At 48.1% G+C, this 15,225-nt stretch overlaps 1 protein-coding gene across 19 annotated transcripts in view; it reads left to right on the forward strand.

Annotated features, from left to right (window-relative positions):
* Positions 1 to 1,098: 1,098 nt before the first annotated feature.
* Positions 1,099 to 15,225, forward strand: part of NFASC (neurofascin) — a 204,432-nt gene continuing 190,305 nt past the window's right edge. For 6 of the 19 annotated variants that reach the window (XM_017525411.2, XM_017525417.2, XM_017525413.2 and 3 more), the window contains exon 1: positions 1,099 to 1,235. In XM_017525411.2, coding sequence (XP_017380900.1) covers positions 1,129 to 1,235 — 107 coding nt within the window. In that variant the 5' untranslated portion in view covers positions 1,099 to 1,128. The remainder of the gene's footprint in view (positions 1,236 to 15,225) is intronic. The other 13 variants (XM_017525422.2, XM_017525423.2, XM_017525419.2 and 10 more) reach the window with 5 other exon arrangements.

Consider the following 15,225-nt stretch of genomic DNA (forward strand, 5'->3'; position numbering starts at 1 on the left):
AGTGAACTACCCAAGTTCACCCTGCTGGTAAGCCAGGACTTTCTTGACAAATCCTGTGATCCTTCAACCTGACCACATTAGAAGATTCTAGTATTGGTGAAATCTAACAATTTTAGGGCCCATCTTAAAATAGCAAAGTACTTTTAACTAGGCACTCTCGGATGCATCTGGGCTTTGAATTATCACTTGGGCAGATTCCTTGGTTTTCTCATCTAGAATAAAAGACAGTGGTGCCAGGGTAGGAGCTATGAGCACAGAGAAAGGAATCCAACTAGCCCTTGAATGGGGCCACAGAGGGGTGTTGCTGGGGACTGTAGTTTTGGATGAGGAGCTGAACTAGAAGCTTCCAAGTGCTCTTCCAAGACTAAGATTCTGATTCCCTAACTGGGATCTTTCCACTGTTTCAGGTGATAACTCTGAGCCATGTCAGAGCTATTAGAGACCTTGGGCGACCACCCAACTTTTCATGGTTCAGTTGTGGAAACTGAGGTCCACAGAGAAATGTCTTGCTATCATGTCAGATAGTTCCCCAGCCAAGACTGAAGCCTGAGTCCCCATAGGGCAGAGGAAATCTCTCATTTTTAAAGAATGCCCCCCACTGTCAATAGTAGTTACAACCTCTCTCACATCCCGGATTCAGGGTCCAAGGACTTGCCAACCAACAAACGTTACTGGAGAGTTTGCCACAAACGAGTCTCTGAGCGAGGCCCTCAGAACACAAGCTGTCCGACTACTTCCTGCCCCCTAAAGTCACAGTCTACGGTGGAGGGGCAGACATGCTGGGCCTTCAGCGTACTTCCTCCTGTGTGCTTTGCACGTAGTACCTGCTCAGCGAACGGAAACGGGGGAACTGGTTGTTACATTCTCAAGGCGAGCCCGCAAAGAAAGCCCAGATGCGGGCTCAGGTGAAAAGAGAAAGGATGGTTTTTTTTTCCCAGCCTCGGCTCTGCCCACCGCTCCCCAGAGCGCCGGACGGGGCGGCGTCCGGAGCATCCTCCCCTCCGCCCCTGTCCCGGTCCCCGCTCTGCGGCCGCTCGGCACGCGGAGGGAGGGGCGCGGGGGCGCGCACGCAAGGTGTCGGGGGCGCGCCGGCCGCCCGGGGACGCGCACGGGCTGGTCTCTGCCCTAATGCGGCGGCTGGCGGCGAGAGGCGCTGCAGGGGACGCGAGGGAAGTGGCGGCGCCGGCAGCGGACGGCTGGGACAGCGCCCAGGCCCGTAGCCCGAGCCCTTGGAGGTAGGCGAGCGCGAACACTGGGGAGATGGGGGTGGAGAGTCATGGAAACCCACCTAGCGACACCTCTTGTTCCCGCCCTCCTCTCTCTGTCTCCATCCCCTGACCTGTCCCCTTCCCCCTCCGTCCACCTGCCCATCCCTTCCCCTCTCCACACTGTCACCTGCCCCGAATCCATCCGATTCCGTCCGTACACCACCCCATCCCCGTCCAGCTCCCAGTCCCCTGCCCAGCCCAGCACCCTTTCCATCTCGTTGGCCGCGTCCCCTCCCCCTTCCGACATCCTCAACCCTTTCCCTTTCCTCTCTGTCCCCGCCTCATCCGTGAGCCCTGGCTGCCCTTGCGCTTCTGTTTACCTCAACACCCCACTTTGGATGACCCCATGCCTCTGTTTTTCCTACCGTACACCTCAGCCCCTTCTTGCCCTCCCCTATTCTCTTCCCTCTCATGCCCCTACCAGTTCGTGGCCTGTCTCTCCATTCGCTCCCTCACAGTTTCTGTCCTCCCCCAGCTCCCCTGCGCTCGCCCTGTCCCAGCCTCTTCCCAGCTGCCTTTTGGTGTCCTCTCGCATCACAGCCCCTCTCAGGAACCCCGCCTTCTCCTCCTTGGCTGTTAGCTGGCCTGCCACCCGTCACCTTCCCCGCTGCCCTTCCTGGTGCTGTGTGGAGTCACACAGCCTGTATCCAGCCCTCCGTCCCTGGCCCCTGGACTCTCCTTCCCTGCGTGGGGATCTCGGTTGTGGAATATAACCCCTTTCTGCATGTTTAATCCTATTTGTGGCTTGGGGAAGAAGAATGCTGGGGGTTAGTAGGCGTCTCTCTTACGTTTCTCTCCAGCCTTGCAGCCACCCCGCTTCTCTAGCTGTTCAGGTTTGTTTCCTAGATGGAGTGGGGTGGGGGTGCTGGCATTGGGAAACTAGGATGGGGAAGGGGTAGGGTCCAGGGAGTTGACTGAGCAGGCTCCTCCTGGGGCTTGGCCTGAGCCCTGATGTAAAGGCCTGGATGAGGAGCTCTGCTGGGCGGCTGGAGAATTTTGGATTTTAGAGAAGATTCTCCTTCAGCCTCCAAGTCAGCACTTTGGCATCTGGAGCTGTCATGAGCGTGGTCCATCGGCTAGGCCGAGAGTGGGCAGAGTGCTGAATCACCTAGAATCTGGTCCCCGTGGCAGCCCCCAGCCTGTCCTGAGCCAGGTTCTGCTCCTGACTCCATCCTTAGCATTTTGGCATGGTGTGTGTGTGTGTGCGCGCGTGCGTGCGTGTGTGTTTTGAGCAGAGATGGCTCCTCCTTCAGTGAGGGGGAGAGGACGACAATACCCCTTTTCTGCCTGCCTGTATCCCTGGCATGAGGGCCTAGTGTGTCTCATCTACCCTTGGAAATGTGCTGATCCTTGCTGGGCCTCAATCAAATCTCCAGCAAGGCAAGGACAGGCCACAGGGCTTTGAGACCTGGTTGGACAGGAGTTTAATTGTTTGTGTGGAGCCAACGACAAGCTGAGAGCTCACAGAACTTAAAGCAATAGGAGAAGCCCAGGGAAAATGTGTGTGCAAGAGTGGAAGCCTCTGGGGATAGGGACCATGCCAGCTGTGGGGTGGGAGCAGCTAGAGGAAGGCAAGCAGAGATCTATCCTTCTGGTACGGGAAGGGTTGGACGTGATGGAATTGTATTGCAGGAAGAGTTGAAGGAGGTGAGAGGCCTGCTGTGCAGCTGATACATTTCACCTTTTGTCTTGATTGAGCTGGCACTTTGGTGGCACTTTGTCTCTGGATTCAACTGAAGGTGTGTTTTGTGTGTGTGTGTGTGTGTGGTGTGTGTGTGTTGTGTGATGTGTGTGGAGAGAGAGAGAATGATGCCAATAAGGAAAGAGACTCGCTCCCACTTACCCCAGAAATTGTGGTTGCCACTGTGAAACGGAATGGCAGCCTGATTCCTGTCTTGGGGCCTCAGACAAAACCCAGAGGTTTAAATTGAGGCGTTAAGGGCAAACTGCAGACAGACCCTGTCCATTCTCTGTGAGGCTCTCTCACTTTAGGAATCCAAGTGGTTGGACTTCTTCAGCCCCTGTGCGGTAAACTCTGAATGGGGCTTAGGCAATGCCCGGCAAGGGGTGTGCAGTTGGGGGGAAATGGCTGCCCCTTGCTTTGTCACCCTTCTCCATCCCCTCTCCAGCGTGAGTGGGGGTGGGGCTGGAAGCTTCCCCTGGCATCAGTGCCTCAGGGCTGCCAGCTTTTCCTGGTACAGGGAGGAAGCATCACTTGCAGCCGTTGTTGAGAGCTGATTGGATTAAGGTTCTGATGTTGAAATGCTTGATTGGAGCTCAGGTTAAGTGGGGGTTTCTGATAACAATGTACATATTTCCCAGCTTTGTGCAATGCGTCTCACTCCTCACCCCCTTGTTTGGCATCACAAAGACTATGGAGAAATAAACCAAGGCACTCGGAGGGAGCAGCCAGCTCCCCAGAGAGCTGGAGCAAGGCCTTCCAATTGTGCCTAGCCAGCCCCCTGCGGGCTGAACTGGCTGCGCTTACAAGGGCTGGTTCTTTCAGGCCCACATTGAGGAGGTGGCTAAGAGCTGGGGGTGGAGTTCTGGCTTTGCATTTCTGAGGGGGGTGGGCCAGAGGAGGGTCTGATTTCTGCAGTGAGTGAGGGACGGGATGCCAAGGCTCTGATCACTCTGTTGCAACTTGTTTCCTACCTCTGGCTCCACTCTTCTCCCTCAGGCTTTTTTGGAGGCCAGAGGCATCCTGAGATCTTCAAGACCATGCAGGAGTTGGGGAGTGAGAATCATCCCTTTGTCTTCGGAAAAAGAAATTCTTAGGAAATAGGAGAGGGAGAAGCAGAGAAATTCAGTTTTCAGTCTGATTAGCTGGGGTGATGTTTGGAGTGGGGAGGAGAGAAGTGAGATGAACGTAAGGCCAGTTTCATATTCACTCTCATTTAACAAAGATCCAGTAAGCCCTATAGTGTGCTGCTCTGCTAGGTGCTGAGATCGTAGCGATGAAAAGCAAACCAGGGTCCAATCTCTCCAAGCTCCCGGGTAATGGAGGAGGAAGATAGGTGATCAGACAAATGACAGAGATAAGCTTGGACGAGAGCATCCGGATGGGGTGTCGTGCAGCTGGATCTTTAATTCTGGTGGTATTGGCACCCTGTCCTCCACAGCTATGAAGAGGGCTTGGTTGTTGCTATCCAGAATGGTAGCTCAGGGATGACCTGAGTTGACTGCCAGGAAAAGGGTAGGGGGCGAGGTGAGGTTCAAGGTGCTGTCACATCCCTAGCTGGAAGGGCTAGAGGGGGGATGTTGTGTGTGCAGCTGAACCCAGCTAGATGCGGCTACAGCCTGGTAGAGGAATACCCACAGGGAGCTTTGCGATGAGGTCGAGGCTGCTTACCTCTCCCAATCCCATCTTCTAAGCTCTTTAGGGGTAAAGTGTGGCTGGATATGCTTAGAATGTCAGTGAGTCAGTGGCAAGAGCCTCTGGGAGCTACCTGTGTGTAGGGGAGACGCACAGGAATGTGCTCAGAAGCAAGGCAGGGAAAAATACTGTGAGCCCTACTGTGTGTGAAAGAGTTTCAGGTTATGGAGAGGTCAGAGTCAGGTGGGAGTCATTGTTGGTGAGCAGGAGAGGTCCTTAGACGCTACACACTTGACCACAAGTTCCCACAAATATCCATAGCTGAACTGGGAAAATAGCCTAAGGAGAGAAACTCTCAGTTTCATCTTTCTGAGTAGCCCTTCTTTTCCCCACACGCCCAGTTTTGTTCATTTCATTCATGTGTCCTGAGCCTTTGAATTTGGAGACACAGAAATGAAACCAAATTAAAACTGGGCACAAGAACTGCTATAACTGAGGTTACATGAATTCCTGGCATTGTAGGAGCATGGCTGAGGGGTCATAGAGGGCAGTAGGACCTGGAGTGATTGCACCAAACTGTCTGGATAGACCCCTGCCTTGGCTTGAACAAGTTGTTACCCTGGGGGCTCATGACTGTGCGGGGTGCTTGAGTAGCTTCCGCAGCTTTGCTGACCAAGGCATTGGTTAGACTGTGCCAGCTTGAGAACTCTCAGGCCACCCTTTTTTCATTAGGTCTGGAGGCAAGCCAGAAAAAATAAAAGTGGTATATTAACAATAGTCATCATTATCGAGTTCTTTCTATGTGCTAGGCACCCTACTCTGTGCTTTCTATGTATCGTTTCGTTAAATCCTCAAAGGGTTAACCCTACAAATGAGATATTGTGAGGAGCCTGGTTTTACAGAAGTGACAGATTCAGAGAGACAGTTACTTGTTGAAGATTACAGAACAGGTGAGTTGCAGAGCTAGAATCTAAACCTTTATTTGTTTGACTTCAAAGCCTATGCTCCCCTTTCATATGTTGTGCTGAGCCCCACCTCCCACCCCACCCCCCAACCTCAGGTGGAAAAATAAAAAACTAGGATGTTTTATCAACATGCACAAGGCTTTCTAGGAAAATCTGTCAGAAGGGCTCAGTTAGAAGGCATTTTTGAGTGCCTCACTTTCTTCCGAAAGATAAATGTGGTTTCTGCTTTCAAATAGGAGAAATAAGACTGAGACATGTAAAACACCTTGAGAACAAGATAATACAGGATCTACTTAAATCTTCATTGGTGCCTCAGATCCTGGACAGGAAAATTTCAAAGAAAAGCATGATCTGTTTGTTGGATCAGGTTGTTGGAGTCAGGGAGGTGACATGGCATGGTAGAAACCGTTTAGCCTTTGCGACCAGACAGATCTACGATCAGACCCTGCTTCTTCCACTTGCTAGCTGCATAGCGGCAGCTCATCTGCAAAATGGGGATATTAATATGAACCCTGCAGGGCTATTACAGAGATTAAATGTGAGAGGATGGTGAAAAGCCCAATGTAATACCTTCCTGGTAGTAAATATTCATCAGATGCTAACTGCTGTACACAGAGGCAGTGGGAATGGGACTGAGCCTTGAGGAATTGGCAGAATTTGGATACGGAAGAGAAGCAGAGGGTATTCTAGATGCAGGAACCATCAGGTATCTAAGCAAAAACCTGGGTTCAGATTCTCTGGGAAAGAGGTGGCCTGCCTCATCCTGCCTGTTCTCCCTTACTCTCACCCCACCTTCTCCCTGATCCATGCAGGAAAGTCTTGCAGGAAATGGATGTCATCATGAAAGGCATGAGGGGCCTTCAACTTCTGGCCCCACTGTTAATCTAAGTGGATTTCTTTCTCTGTAAAATTAGAAGATTGCTGCAAGTTCCTGTCCCAAAGCCCATGTTTCTGGGATTTATGTCGTTGATTAACTTGTTGTCCTGGCTTTCCTCTCCCACATGCAGTGCCATGAAAAAGCTGGAGTGCCTGGGGCGTGGTGGGGTCATCCCCTCATACCCCTATCGTCCCCTTCCGGCTCCTGCTGCTCTCTTCCTCCAGGAAGCAGCTGTCTTAGCATCTGCCTTCTCCCCCTTCACCTGCTCCTCCTCACTCCTCCCCTCCCAGGCTGGCCCAGCCCCTCCTAAAAGGCCTCCTTGGCAGCCCCCGTTATTATGATGCTAATCATGTTGTTAATTTTTTTGAGATCCAGAAAGAAAGCCCCAATCTGTTCTAATGAATTTAATTAGAGAGGGGCTTGGAGAGCTTCAGAACCTCTTACCAGGATCACAATAAACAGAGTTAACGAGATAAACAGCCTGGGATCAGCCGCTCAGGGGTTGGAAGGAAGGATTTCCCAGTCAGCCCTAGAATAAGGAAGTCCTTGGCACCGAGAGTTGGAGGAAGGCTGCGTGGACTGTGGTCCTCCAAGTGGGCTCCCTTTTGACCTATTTCTGCCTGCCCCACCCAGCCCCACGTACTTAACTTCAGACCAAGTTCTGACTTTAGGTGGCAGATGAACCACCTAAGAAGGCCTAATTATTCTCATCATCATCACCAAGCACCTGGCATTTGGGTCAGGAGGACCACATCATCTTCTGGAGCAATGTGGAGGCTTATGAGACCCTGTCTCCTGCCCTATAGGTAGGTGGTAAGAGATATATGTTCACATATAAGCAATATTTGCTAATTGCAGAAAGTAAGTACTAGAAAGCTGACAGAAGATTAGATTGGGCTTGGGTGATCTGGAAAAGCCTCTTGCAAGAGGAACTACTTGAGGTGGGTCTTTTTTGTTTGTTTTTAGATGGAGTCTTGCTTTGTCACCCAGGCAGGAGTGCGGTGGCACGATCTTGGCTCACTGCAATCTCTGCCTCCCAGTTCAAGCAATTCTCCTGCCTCAGCATCTCAAGTAGCTAGGACTACAGGCATGCACCACCACACCCTGCTAATTTTTGTATTATTAGTAGAGATGGGGTTTCACCATGTTGGCCAGGCTGGTCTTGAACTCCTGACCTCAAGTGATCCCCCTGCCTTGGCCTCCCAAAGTGCTGGGATTACAGGCCTGAGCCACCATGCCCAGCTGGTGGATCTTGAGATATCAAGACTTGAAGACTTTCTCTAAGGCTACTGGAGACAAAGCAGGTGCAAAGGCAGTACTATGCAGAGGATCTTTGAGTCCTGAAGATGAATGGCACATCTTGGGTGGTGGGTGCATGTAATTCAGTAGTGAGGGATGTGGCTGGAGCGGTATATGGAGACAAAATCATAGAGAACCCTGAGTGCTAGAATCTTTACTCTTCTAATCTGGTTGCACTTCCGTCTCCTTGCTTTGCTTCTCTGAGCACATAGGATGCCCAGCTCTGGGAAAGGCCTCCTGGGATGGGAGAATTCTGGTCTTCATGCTGAGCCAGCCTTCCTGGATCCAGTTTAGGCTAACTGGAGTGGATTTACCAGATGCTAAGTTTTGTTCTCAGATCTTGTGATTTTCTGGGATGAGAGTGAATAGCTGGCAGAGCGATTCCAAGAACTTTTCCCAGTGATGAGAATTCCCTTTTTCTTTACTGATGCTGGCCAATTTGCTTTGGCAGTAGCATTTTAAACAACTGTTTGGTGAAAGCTTCAATTTCAGGGTCAGTGAATTTCATCGCTCTTCTCTTCATATTACTAAGAATTCTCTGAGTTGTGTATTTGGATATGTGTATGCAGGTGTGTCTCTCTGTGTGTGGTGCCTATGTTAGTAGAATTATTCCAACTAGATCTGGTTCTAGTTTTATATTTATTTGCAATGTAAAAGTTATTAAATATTTCTAGGCTTTTGTTCTTGTTCAAAGGTGGAAGAGTCTTCCCTATATCTTACTGTGTGTTGACCATAAGCCAAATTCTTTGAGAATAACAGAATGTTAATTATGAGGAGGTATTATAGCTGTCTGTCATTTTGACAGGAGGTGTAATATCGAGGTTAAATTTTAAGCCTGTCTCCCTGCCGCCTGATTCTTGGAACATCTTGATTTGTGAGACCAGCCAGAGTTTTATTTATGGGCACCACCAGTGTTTACACTTCTTCTTACTTTTCCTAGTCTGTTTGGGCTTGTGTGTAATTAGTAAATGAAGTTAATACAAAGCTGTCAGGTATTGGCTGACCTATGTGAGAGAAATTTATATGCAAGACATTGTTGTCACTGCCATTGTTATAATCCCCATTGTGTGGTATTTTTCCACATGTTGGAGGTGAATGCCTTTATGGAGGAAAGTGCCTCTGAGACCATAGTTGATTTTCCTATGCTGACGTAGGTAAGGACAGAAACTAGATCTCTTTCTGATTATCATCACACACTGAGTGGAACTGAAGCCTTTGTCATTCACATAGGGAGCTAAACCAGGATTCTCTTGCTGACATCAGCCCTGGGATGTGCCCTGGTTTTGTTTTTATAAGATGTTCATTGCATCTGCAGTTATTATTTGAAGACCCTGCTATGTGCATTGTACTCTTCTATGTGGAAACTTGCTCTGAGAGAATCCTCAACTCACAGGATGTTAGAAATGTTTTAGTTCAAGATAGTTATTTTACTAATCAAGAAATGAAGACTCAGAAGTGTGGCATGACTGACTTGCGGCTACATGACTGGTTGCTGGCAAAAGCTAGTCCTGGCAAAACCCACGTATGAACTTGGTAATGATACAAGATGATTGATAGGTAATTAAGTTTCTAAAGCATGATCTAAACTAGAAGTGCTTTGGGGTGTCAGAGAACAGAGGAAATAATGTAGATTAAAGTCTTTGGGGAAGAATCTGAAGAGGGGATGGCTTGGGTCTTTAGAGACAGGTAGGACCTGAGTAGGCAAAGATAAGGAAATGGCATTTCTTGCGGGAAAAGGAGTGCCCACTCAAAGGGTTAGAAGAGGGAAACATCTAGTGTGGTCAGGCATGACGAGTTAGCCAGGCTGGAGCAGTGGAAGTGGCAGTCTGGGGCCAGACTGTAGCAGATAGCAGACCTTGGCTTGCTAACTGAGGAGCGACTTTTTTGGAGTTGATGAGGAGTATTTGAAGCTTCATAGCTGAACACACTCTTGCTCTGAAGACAACAAGATTGTGGTGTTAGAAGAAGTGGATGGGAAATCCCTTCCAGGCACCTGATGGTTTCTGAGGGAATAGTTCCTTCTAAAGGGGTGTTTGGGGAAGAGGGAGTGCTGAAACACGCTGGGAAGGAGCTTGTCGCTGTCCAGAGTGCTGACCTGAACTGAGTGATTCTTCTCCTTAGTGATGCAGGGTTGGAAAGTAAAGCCAGGGAATGCTTAGAACCAGCTAAGGGGATCTGGAGAATGATTCTGGCCAGGACTAGGCAGTACGTGGGCTTTTTGTCAGTAAACTAGTTACAGTATCTGACTTCATAGTCTGTGATGAAAGCGAAAGTATGGAGAGACTGTGTGTCCACGTATACATGCTAAGATGAACAAATTTGCAGCCCTGTAAGTTTTGTCTTAGAATTTTTGTGTTTACATGAGAATCGCAGCACATTGCTGCTTTCATTATAAAAACGCACACCCTGTATTCAGCATTCCACAGAACACCTAAAACCTCTCCAACAAACCAGGGGAGAACAGCAGAACTTGCCAGAATACCCTACTCGTTACTTCAAACAAAACATCTAAATGCTTTATATTAGTGCTTCCCAATAGAACTTTCTTTAATGATGGAAATGTTCTGTATCTGCACAATTTAATATAGTACCCACTAATTATATGAGCACTTGAAATGTGGCTAATATGACTGAAGAATTGAATTTTGAATTAAATTAAATTTAAATAGCTACATGTGACTACTGGCTACTGTATTAGATTGCACAGCTCTATAGAGTCAGCATCTTTGGCCTTTGCCACTTACCTCTTCTTACTACCTAAGCCTCTTTGACTTAGAGTAAAGTGGACTTTTGAGTGAGAGTAAGTTTGACAAATTGTTGGAGAAAGACTCATGCTGAATTCAAACCGAAGTCTGTGTCTGGCTGTGAGTTTTGCCCTGACTTTCTTGTTTTCAAAATAAGAACAACCATACATGATGCCCTGCAAGTTTTCCATTCAAAGGCAGAGAGAAGGCTTCTTGGATTCTGGATGTGGTCTCAGGGACCTGATCCAAGACTTTCTGGAGCCTGGAATGGGCAAGCTATGCAGTGTTTATGGCTCTGGAAACCTGGCTGTGGAGTGAGGTGGGGTACGAATAAAGTGCTGTTGTGTCAGATGTTTGCAGGCATCTCAGCAGAGAAAGGTTCCCAGTCCTGATCCATCTCCCATTCCAACTCTATGTATCTTTACAGCCATCCTGTTTATCTAGTACAGTGGACATGGATGTAGTATATAGGATGGGGGTATGGGTGAGGGTTTTTTTCTGTTTTGTTTTGTTTTTCTGAACCCTTTTTGTCCCAAGGAAGAGTGAGTGTTAGAAGTGCCAAAGGGTGATAAATGCTTACAAATTCCAAGCAAGAGATAAGTAATAATAATCTGTCAAAAGACTATAGCAGAAAATCTCCATGGTATTGGCACATGCCAGCCTCCATAGGTCTGCCTAACCTTACCATAAACATGCTTGATTTCCTGTGCCTCTGGTCTTAGGCTTGCTATGTATAAGTCTGATTTCCTAAACCAGAGTGCATGCTTTTTGAAGGCATTTCTTATTGTCTTCTTGTTTTCTCCCATAGAATCTCAATGTGCTGGTAGTAATCCCTGATACATGCCTGTTTGTGAGTCACTCTTTGTTAGCATGGAGTGCTTTGTTTGACCCCTAGAAAATGTGTGCACACGAATACAAATAATATTTATTGAGCCCCTGCTGGGCATAAGTCTCTGTGCTCAGTACTGTGGGCAGTGACAAAGGAGGAGCTGAAGATGGTCACTCCCAGTCTAATGGGAGAGCAAAGGCAGGCACATGTGAAGAAATCACACACACACACACACACACACACACACACACACACACTGATAGGGAGAAACAAAGACAAAAGCAGTCGCAGGGATCCAGAGCTGCAGGTGGGGTGCAGGGTGCTGGAGGGACCAGATTACATGCGTTTCCCTGTCTGGCCTCTCAAGGATTCCCTCCTTCATGACGGAATGGCTTAGCTGGTACCAGCCACCTCCATGCCTGCAGTGACAGAGCTGCCTTTGTGGTTGGTCAGGCAGCTTGCTCTCTCACTGGGCTGTATGGAGGCAGGGCTGTCCTGAGCTCACCTCTCCTCTTCTTTGGTGAAGAGCACTTAGAAGGGGGTAGGGGCAGTGGGGAAGAGGGCTGTGGAAGGGGAATAAACCCTTTTGCTTTTTGTCACTTAAGTGGTGACAGAGGTCTTACTCTCAGACTTCCTTTTAGTCACAGAAGGGGTTTGTTGGATTTCCATCAGCTCTGGCCATGGATCCCCATGATGCAGGCCCAGGTGCAGCTCTGGAGGAGCAAGAGAAGCTGAGCTTGGTGATGTGGTTTCCCATGGTCACCCAGGCCCCTGGATCTACTGTCTCGGGGTGTTCCCTGCCTGGTGGGGAGTGGGTGGGCTGCATATCCCAGCTGCGGCTAGGGAGGGACTTTTCTGGCTGATTCACCGGGAGGAGTCTGCCCCTCACCACCCTCTACATAGTGCTTTTCAGTCCTCCACATGCACACACATCACCTAGGATCTTGTTAAAATGTAGATTCAGAATCAGCAGGCCTGGATTGGGCTTGAGATTCTGCATTCCCAAAAAACTCCTAGGTAATGCGAGTACTGCTAGTCTTTAAACTGCGCTTTGATGGACAAGGCCCTACGCATGGGTTCTCAACCCCGCCAACATGGTAACATCACCTGGGGAGATTTTACAATATGCTGATATCTGAGACCCAACCTGTACCAAATAAATTGCAATCTCTGAGGGTTGGGTCTAGGCACTGGGATATTGTAAAGGCCCTCCAGGTAATTCTACTATATAGCCCTGTCTGAGAACCACTAGACAGTTTTTCTACCCCCTTTGCTGTACTTTTCACCTGGCTATAACTTCCTTATACCAAGAGACTTACAATAAGTGGCTTGAGGTCAGAGAATGTCTTACAGCACATTACTAACACCTGCGCCATGATAGTAGTAGTTATCTGATGTGAGGGTGGTTAGATCAGTTGATTACAACATGATGCTAAGGGCTCTGTCACTTGGTGCCACAATTACCACCTGCGCTGATGGCCCTGGCCACCACTCCTGTAGATACATCATCATCCATGAAGGGTCAAAGAATGTGGCTAGGCTTAGAGCAGGCTAGTTCTACTCTTGGAATAGCGACTCTCAGTGGGTGTCCAGTGCCTGGAACTAAGTCAACATTCAGTAAATATATACCAAATAGATGATTATTTTGGTAGGGGGGAAGGGGCAGCAGAAAGGAGACTGAATTAGGGATCGGAAGACCGGGGCTAAAGTGACTATCATAAACTGTTCAACCCTTCTTAGCTTTCATTTTCTCAGTTGTAAAAAATGATGATTCTAATGCCCACTTAATAGAGTGATTTTAAGTTTTAATCGTAGAGAAGGGGTCCTGTAAATGCTAGTGTTGTACAGATAAGTGGTTGTATAAGAAATTCATTTTCAAAGTGGCAGGGCTAAGCTATAATGTTAACCCCCTGACTCATGTCCTAACAGACCCTCTGGGGTCTCACTGTGTGTGCCTCCATCTAGAGAACAGCAAGAGAACTATGGGACATGCAATTGACTGGCACCTACTCTGTATCAGTGACTGTGCTAGATGCTTGACTTTGTCATCTTATTGACTTATCACAACCCTGATTGGACGTAATTATTCCCATTACACTGAGAAAATGGAAGCTCAGATGGGGAACCACCTTGCCCCGCGTAGCACATGGTTGTGTCTGATTCCAAAGTCTCCTAATCCCAGCTCATCAGGAAACTCTGGGTTCCAGCATAGGTTGAAGATCCCTTTGTTTGAGAAGCCTCCTTCTTTGGGTGTTGCTTGTATTCATTAGTGAGATAAGAGTCTGAGCATCACAGAGACGCCAGTCTTCCATTAGGGAATGTTAGGATCTGACAGCACGGAAGCTTTGTGAGTCTTGGTGGACACCATACCATAAAGCCACTGTTCAGTGCTCTTGAGGCCCTGAGACTGAGACTGTGACATATTCCCTATAGAAGAATCGCCACCTGTCACCACTGTCCCCCCTCTGCTTGACAGAGCCATTGAATCCAGCATTGGACTGTTTTGCTTACAGGGTTACTTTTGATTGTGGCACTAAAAGAAAATGGGAACATACAAGGGGGACAACCTTATGAGTCTCCCCTAACCATCTTACTTCCAGGTGTGATGTCAACAGAATGTTTGTATCACCCAGTGCCAGTTCTCCCATCCTGAAGGGTTCGTGACTCCTCTCCTCCAGTAGGTTTAGCACTGAGAGGAGGCCTGATGTCTGCTCTCCTCCTGTCCACCCCTTTGGCTTCTAAAGTGGTGCAACCGCATGTTCTCACTCATAGGTGGGTGTTGAACAATGAGAACACATGGACACAGGGAAGGGAGCACTACACACTGGGGTCAGTTGGGGGAAAATAGGGGAGGGATGGCAGGGGGTGGGGAGTTGGGGAGAGATAGCAAGGGGAGAGATGCCAGATGTAGGTGATGGGAAGGAAGGCAGCAAATCACACTGCCACATGTGTGCCTATGCAACAATCTTGCATGTTCTTCACATGTACCCCAAAACCTAAAATGCAATAAAATAAATAAATGGAAAAAAAAATAATAAATAAAGTGGTGCTATTGCAAAGGTACGTCCTGGCAGAAGTCACCCTAGCTAAGCTCTTCAGTAAAAGAAAACAGGGAGGGCTGATTTGCATGGTCTGACCAGTTAGCAGGTGGAGCTCCAGTCCAAGTGCCTATTTATATATACCTGGAGTAAATCTTTATCTCAAGATCTTATAGGGTATTTGCTGAGGCTAACTGAACCCACACTGAAAAGAAAACAAGATATAGCTCACCAGACTGGGAACTCAAGTCTGGCTACCTAGGAGCTGCAAACATGCAGTGGGCTTCCAATATCCATTTCTAATGCTCTTCACTGACTAACCATATCTGCTCCACATTTGTTCTCTTGTAATCTTCTAATTTGGCTGATTATTATATTGTATATTTCATGATATCCTGTTCTGGGATATTGCTTTCTTGTATCAAGGCCAGTTTCACACCACCCAGAACTTTCTTAAGCTTTGTTTATGAATTGTTCAAAGCTTACTTAAAGTACAGAGGGTTTAACCATTGTGTTACTTCGATTTGTTCTCTGCTAAGTCCCTGCTTTTACACTGTGGTTTTCTCCTCCTCCTTTCTTTTTGAGTGTCCCTAGAGTTTTCTCTTTCTGAAAACTCTTTTTTTTCCCCCATTTTTGAATGTACATGGTCAGTATGTTGCCCCTCTGGTTGGAATAGAGACTTCCAGTTAGGCCTGGGCCAAAAACAAATCCCCTGTCGCCCAGAAGCCTGGCCCATTCTGTGTAACACCATTAAATGCTTCATCTGACCACAGAGGTCTGGGGTTTTAATGCTTAATCTTTTTATTCCCTCTGACCTGTGGTTATTCCAGCACAACCTGTCTTTGTATTTTAGGAGTCAGCATGAAGCCTAGGGGGCTTCTTGGACATG

The sequence above is a fragment of the Cebus imitator genome, unplaced genomic scaffold, assembly GCF_001604975.1.
Source record: "Cebus imitator isolate Cc_AM_T3 unplaced genomic scaffold, Cebus_imitator-1.0 Scaffold38, whole genome shotgun sequence".
In the NCBI taxonomy this organism is placed as follows: Eukaryota; Metazoa; Chordata; class Mammalia; order Primates; family Cebidae; genus Cebus; species Cebus imitator.